General features: G+C 46.6%; 2 protein-coding genes across 2 annotated transcripts in view; both read left to right on the forward strand.

The window, feature by feature from the left end:
* Positions 1-7,500, forward strand: part of LOC126394935 (protein mono-ADP-ribosyltransferase PARP14) — a 118,703-nt gene that overhangs the window by 97,131 nt on the left and 14,072 nt on the right. The window lies entirely within an intron of this gene.
* Positions 4,194-7,500, forward strand: part of LOC126393886 (protein mono-ADP-ribosyltransferase PARP14-like) — an 8,227-nt gene continuing 4,920 nt past the window's right edge. The window contains exon 1 of the mRNA XM_050050292.1: positions 4,194-4,896. Coding sequence (XP_049906249.1) covers positions 4,713-4,896 — 184 coding nt within the window. The 5' untranslated portion in view covers positions 4,194-4,712. The remainder of the gene's footprint in view (positions 4,897-7,500) is intronic.

The following is a 7,500-nucleotide window of genomic DNA, read 5'->3' on the forward strand; positions in this document are numbered from 1 at the left end:
TTTTTAATCTGTTTTTGTCACTTAGTTTTAAACTGTTATTATAACTGTTGAATCTATTGTTTTACATTTGAATCATTTTTATTGTCCTGCGTGCACTGGTCCCAAAACTGTTTTTTGTCTTATTGTTTTATGGTCTACACTTGTTGTCTCATCATCAGCTCGTCAGTCATCTGTGACACTTTGAACTGCACCAACCTGTTTGAGAGGTGCTGTACAGATGAAGATGAGTTTGATTATGGGTGTTTAATTGATCACATTTTAAGGTAATGTAACTGAAGAAGCTCCGTCACATTAAATCATCTTTATTTATTCAGAATCAGTGACATCTCTTTTGTGAGACCTCACGACAAACTACTGTAACCTATTTTTATGGACTTGCCATGGGAGCCCTCTGAGCACCAGCTCCATCATGCGCTGGAATGTTGCAGGTGAGTTAGTAAGGCCCATCGGCATAGACCGCCACTGGTAGAGGCCCCGGCCCGTTGTGAAGGCAGTTTTCTCCCTGTCTCCCTCAGCGACCTCGACCTGCCAATATCCATTAGAGAAGTCCAGCGTGCTGAACCACAGGGAGCCCGCCAGTGCATCCAGGGTCTCGTCCACCCTGGGGAGAGGATGACAGTCTTTCACGGTTATACTGTTCAGGCGACGATAATCAATGCAAAACCTCCACTCACCATTCTTCTTCTTTACAAGGACAACAGGCGAGGCCCAGGGGCTGCAGCTTTCCTTAATTACCCCGTCAGCCAACAGGGCGGCCACCTGCCTGTCTATTTCCTCTCTCTTTTCTGATGAAGTCCGGTAGGCGCGCAGCCGTAGAGGAGGATGATCACCGGTCTTGATGTGATGTTGGATAAGTGTGCATTTGCCAGTCACCCCTTTTGATGTGGTGAATATCTCCTGATGCTCTGCCAGCAGTGCAGCCAGTTGTGCTTTCTGTTGCTGACTAGCGGGAGACTCCTCCAGTGACACAAAAGGCACATCACTGGATGAAATGGCAGAGACAGTCTCAGTTGGAACCTGTGGGAGTGACACAATCTCGGACTCATCCACAGAGAAAAACTCCCCCAGGTGCATGCCTTCTCTTAGTATAATGTCCTGATTTGGAGGATTCAACACACGGGCTGTGGTAACCCTGTTTTTCACAGATGTCACTGTGTGAGCTATTACGCACTCACTTTTGCTTTTGAGGTTGGGTGATAAGTAGCCCACAAAGTCAGGAAGCTGGTCAACGGGCCCAGGTGGGGACACACTCACAGGCACTAGCATCTCACTTAGGGGGGGCAGTGTCATGACAGTGGCGATGGAAACATTACAACACTTAGGAATCAGGTCTTTGCCACTCAGAAGTGGAAGTACAGTGTCCCATAGGTGCAGTTTGCCATGGGCATAATCCAGGAGGACGTGATTAGTGACAAGAAAGTCCAAGCCCAGCAGCACTGTTTGTGTGGACCCCCTAATGACGTGGAAAACCTGCTGCCGGGAGGTCTTCCCCAGACGCAGAGTGACTGTTATAGTGCCCAGTGTGTCAAGCATCTGTCCATTCACTGCCCGTGCAGCAATAAAGTCCGCCGTTAGGGGCCGCTTGTGCAGGGCTGGAACAGACATGCGGAGATTGTCACTGATAAACGACTCGGTTGCTCCTGAATCGACCAATATGTTAATTTCAGTCCCTTCAATGCTTCCCCTCACGTATGAGGTTCGCTGTTCTGTCTTGTCCGGTGTCATGGCATTACGCGGGGAGGAGATAAACCTTCCTCCCTCCAGAGGGCCCATAGGCTCTGTAGCTGGTGTTTGGGCCGCAACATCAGCTACATCTCTTTTACCGACTAGTTTGCTGAGTCTTCCCTCCTGGGGGAGAGAAAATGCACACCTCGCCGTCTCTGTGTTTCCTCATTAGAGGGACTCCTAGCAGGTCTTGGACCCCGCCAACTTGGGGAGTTGGCTCGGTTGTTGTAGGGGGCCCAGTAGTCCTGTTTCTCCCTGGGACCTCCTTCTGCGCGCCGCTCGCGCCAGCCACGGTCAGGTGAACGCCCTCTCTGTTCACCCCATTGGCGAGACTGACAGCCATGCTCCCCACAAGTACACTGACACTGACCTCCACGTAAGGGGTGAGGGGCTCTCCATTCATCCTTCCAGCGGCTGGATCACAGTCGGTTGTTTTCCTCTGCCATTTGTCTCATTTCCATCCTCATTTCCCTCATATCTGCAGTAAGTCGGTCCATAGCTCTGTACAAGCCACCTCCATCAGATATGGAGAGCACCATGGCCGCTGCACTGCTTTCAATGGGAGGCTGGCGTACCTGTGTGTTGACATAGTCCATCTTTAGGGCCTCTCTGGCCATCTCACACCGGCCAGCGATGGTCAGGGCCTCATCCAAATCAGTAGCTCCCTGCTCGTGACATTTAGCTCTCAGAGCTGGGTCAAGTCCAGCCAGAAATCCGCGAAATTTCTCCTCTTTCTGAGCTATATCACCGTAGCCTGGGAATGCCTCTTGAACTAGCTTGCTTATTTCTGCTGCATATACTTCCAGACTCTCTCCGGGAGCACGGAGGCGGGCAGAGAGGTTTGCTCTGAAACAGTCTAGAAAATGCCTTTGTCCAAAAGCCTCCTGCAATTTCTCTTTTACCTGAGCGTAATCCGCCTGAACGGCAGCGGGCAAGCTATCCCATAGAAGAAAAGCAGCCTTTGTCAGGCGCGTTGGTAAAATCCTCACCAGTTCATAGTCAAAGTCACCGCCAGTGCCTCCAACCAGCGCCTTCACCGCTACTTCGTATTGTCTGGCCCAGCAGGGGAAACTTTGTTTTTCCTCACCGGAAAATGGCGGAGGAAGTTCAATCCTCACGGTGCTGGCGAACGGCTTTTCTCCACGTCGCTCTCTGTAGTTATAGTCCAACGGATCCTCGTATTTCCACATGTTGCTCCTAAATTATCTCAGAAGACAGCAACAAGATGAATGAAGTCTTCGTGCACACACCGCGCCGACTTTCCGACACGACGAAGCTCCGCCGTTGCTAGCTGAGGCTAACTGAGAAGCTAACTGACTCTCCGAACTTTTCTTTTCGGTAATTTAGACGTCTTTCTTTTGCGGGACGTTGACACAGGCATCCCACCGCTGCCACCAATGTAACCGAGGGTTTACAGATGTCGCATATACTGTGTAAAACTATAAAATAACAATACGGAGGCTGCAGTTTCACACGAGGACTTTATTCCGTCTTCCATTCCAACCGTAAACTCCACTGCTACCACACCGTGTAACAACACTTCCGCTCTCTGTTAAGCCTTCAAAATAAGAGCTCAAGGCGTGTACTGTGGTGACAGCTTATAACAGGAACTTAAAATCACTCTAAGAGGCAAGTCCATAAAAATAGGTTACACTACAAACAGCCAAACGTCGTTACACATTATGTAGGCGACATTATAAAATGCATTAAAGTAAAAACATGAATCATGACTGTAAGGGAATTTGACAAGCACGCATACACACGCACACCAGACACTCCACTCTGCTCTGTAAAAACATTTTGCTCTGTAAGTCAGATCATTTAAATTGTAATTATTCTTTCTGTAGGTCGTTAAGGCAGCAGTTGGTCTCCAGCTGAATTAGTGGCTGATGTTTCCAGCAGAGTGACGTCATGGCGACTGCCGCATCAGGTGAGTCCAGTCAGACGTTAGTAGTTTTCTCTCAGTCCCCACGAGATAAATATGGACCAGCACTTTGTCTCACTTGTTAAAATCAGGTTTGTAAGTTCTCGATGAAACTCACTCAGCTGATTGTTTCGTCTCATTTCAATCTAATTAAACATTAAATAGGAGAAGCACTATAAACTGTGAGTGGCTGACAGAACCTACAGCGATCAGAGCTTTAACCAACACATTCTCACCCTGTCACTGATTGACGTTTGGTCATGAACTTTCCACGTCCACATATGACGTCCAAGGTACCCTGGGTGTGTTGGTTGTTGACATTCTGGGACGCCGTGTCAACTTCAGCCTGTTACATGCATTGTCTGTTTTCAAAATACACTTCTGTTTTCACAGGAAATGAACAGTTTGCATACAGTCTCGGTGACGTTTGTTCCTTCAACAACAAAAACGTGGTTGGGTTTAAGAAAAACAACAGGGTTTGGCTTTAGAGTCTTACAGGACATGAACACTGCTCTCTCAGGTGACAGTCGGTGTTTGTTGGACCCATCCAGAACATGTCAGAGCACCTGGAGGAAACCCACGCTGACACAGGGAGAACATGCAGACTCTGCACAGAGGGGATTGAACCAGCAACCCTCTTGCTGTGAGGCACAGTGCTAACCACCACACCACCGTGCCGCCTGAGTGAAGAACTGTATCTTATATTAGTAAACTGAATGTCTTCATGTTTTGGACTCTAGGTCCTTCATGTGATTTGTTCCCACTGTGACAGATTAATGATCTTATTCTTTGAGTTTCTGTTTTTAGACTTATGTAAATAAAACACTGGTTTAAATGTTATTTTTTAGATAATGAAGGAATAATCATGTTCCCAGCTTCAGATAAAGGCCAGTGTGTATTCACAGTGTGTCTCTGTGAGTCAGGTCCTGACATCGGTTCCGTTTCTCGCTCCTCTGCCGCAGAAACGAAAGTGAAACTAGGCTGAAGCTCAACGCAGCTCCGCCGCCTGTTTGTGTCAGTCAGTCGGTGTGTGTGAGTGAGTGTGTGTGAACCGGACAGCAGCATGGATGAACCCAAGTGTCCGCCGGTGACCGTGGAGGGGGACTGGAGTCCGGCTCAGACCAAAAGCATGAAGAACAAACTGCAGCTGTACTTCCAGAGCAAGAAGAAGTCCAGCGGAGGAGACTGTCGGGTGGAGGCGGAGGACGGAGCTCCGAGGGCCGCCGTGTACTTCAGATCAGAGGACGGTGAGTTTTTATTTCATCATCCGACTCACTGCGGAGCTTTTTACTGCATGTTGATGGGTTCAAGTTTCACACAGAGTCCGTTTAACCCTCCGGTCCTCCTCGGGCGGAAAACGTCCTTTTCAGTCATTTTTCAGTTTTTATTTTTTGATAACTTTGGCTGTGTTCATGCATAGGGTGAATTCAGGTATATTGGGACATCAGGTAATTTGGGACAGCATTAGAAAACAGCATGGTACTTCTGCCCTGAAAAGTGCATGGCAAAGCATTTGGTACTGAGATCTTGCTGTGGAAGTACATGACCAAAGTCACATGATATTAGCCTCGCGTCACCAGGCTCTTCAAGCGAAGAGCCTGGTGTCTATTCACTCTGAATTTTGTCTGGATTCTGATTCCGGTCTAGGGAGCGGATGCGGTATTCACCAAATTCACCAAACTAAAAGTGTTCACCAAAGTAAAACTTTAAATTCTGGCGCACCATTGATTTGGGGTGATGAGGGGTGTAAGAAAATCGATTAACTTAATGGCTTGGGGCTTTTCTTGTAAATTATATTCTTTATATTAAAAGTTTCACCACATTTTTATTAGCTTGGTGCTTTTATTTTTACGGAAAGGCACATCCATCGAATTCCGGATCCTGTCTCACTCGCCCTGGTTCCGTTTCCTTACCAAAACGGCCACTAACGGCCCCAGACTACATGATATAATTCTTGTGGCATCACATGGGGGGGTGTGGTCAGCATCAAACAGGAAGTAGACCCCAAAAAGCAGGAGGTGAGAGAATTGACATATGCTCCAGCTTGACTTTAATATAAGGGTATAAAATTTGAATGATTAATATATTGTAGATATAAACTATATACAAACATGTATGATGTAATAGTGTACCAAAATAAACATGTCTTGTTTTGAAATTATGTTTACATTTTTTTAAATAGGACATTTTCTAGGTGTCCCAAATTACCAAACGTGTTTCCATTTGAAGACGAAATGCGAAAAGCACGTGGATTTCCGTTTTTTCTCATTCACACGAAAATCGGAAAATTAAAATGATGCATTGTATATTTGTTTATTTGTTTATCCTGTTATAAAGCAAGTTAAACCAAGCTGTGGACGGAGGGTACACCAATAGTAGCGAAACGTTCATAGTTCGCATCTAAGTTTAACATAATGTTGAAAGTTGAAAAAATATATATGAACAAGTTATGGCATGAGATGTATAATGCTTCATAAACAGCAGTAACTTAGATGGTGATCTCCTTCCTTTCTCGGTCATGTTGAGCTTTTTCTTTCCTAATCAGTTGAGTTTGTGAATGGAGCGTAAATATTGCTGCAGCAGTGACTTGTGGGATGGAATTATCTCCTTTCCTATGGCTTAGGAAGGTCCGATGTATCCTATGCTAAAGGAGATCTGAAAGGAAGCATTGAACCTCCTTTCCTTAGTGTTTAGAGAATTCGAACAGCTCTTATCATGGCGGCTGCTAAAATACTTCCGGGTCATTTCACTCAGCTAGGAACCTTCCTAAGCAAAAAAGACTTTCCGAACACAGGGCTGGTCTCTTCTCTCCTTCCTCGAGCTGATTCTATGGGCGCCTCACGGTAGCGCATTTGCGCATCCATTGCGCATATGCGCAAATGCGTCCCCTCGCGCAAATGTGGCCCCCCCATGGAAGATGAGGCCCTACGCACAGCGCGTGTTCTGCGTTTAGGGAGGGGCGGGCCTGTAAATAATGGACATAGTCATCGTGACGTCACCCATTGGTTTGTGATGTCATGCCATGTTGGTTAATGTAGGTTAACTTGGGCTAGCATAGATGCTAAAAGTCAACTAGTCAAGATAACAAGCTGACTTACTGGGTAGGGTGACCATATTTTGATTTCCAAAAAGAGGACACTCGGCCGGCCACGACATAGCCTACTTAAATGATACTCGCAGTTTACTCAAAAATGCCTTATAATTTTANGTTTATTGCTTGGGCACTGTTATTTACGTGACAACACCTGAACATAACACACACACACACACACACACACACACATTGGCTGTTTGTTTCTACCTCTCTCCTCTCTGGAAGTCTCGGACCTCCAGCCGCCCGCCTCCATCTTGATTAAACGCTGAAAATAAAAATAAAAGAGGGAGACAGGTTTTTCCTATTTTATCTTATTTTGTTTTAGTTCTCCCTCTCAGCCTCAGACCTCCCGCCTCCCGCTCCCGTCTCAAACACGGAGGTCTCGCTCTCCGCTGAGCACCCACGGCGCACGCCCGGCCTGTTAAATAGCCTGTAACCACTGTGTGACATAAACTCAGTGCTTTGGTCATTAAATAATGTCGGGCTCGGTTCGGGTTCGGACAGAAATATGCTGCCCGTGCCGCACTCTAACACACACACACAAACACACGGAAAACCGGACATTATAATCAGTTTATAAAACCCCCCGGACGCCCCGGACGGGACGTGAAAAGTGGACATGTCCGGGCAAAAGAGGACGTTTGGTCAGCCTATTACTGGGTTAGTTGATAAGTTTAAACATTTTGCTAGTCGAGCTAATGCTAACTCTGCTAACATTGAAGGCAATGAAAATGCTAGCGATACTACAGTCAAACTC

The sequence above is a fragment of the Epinephelus moara genome, chromosome 8 (genome assembly GCF_006386435.1).
Source record: "Epinephelus moara isolate mb chromosome 8, YSFRI_EMoa_1.0, whole genome shotgun sequence".
NCBI lineage: Eukaryota > Metazoa > Chordata > Actinopteri > Perciformes > Serranidae > Epinephelus > Epinephelus moara.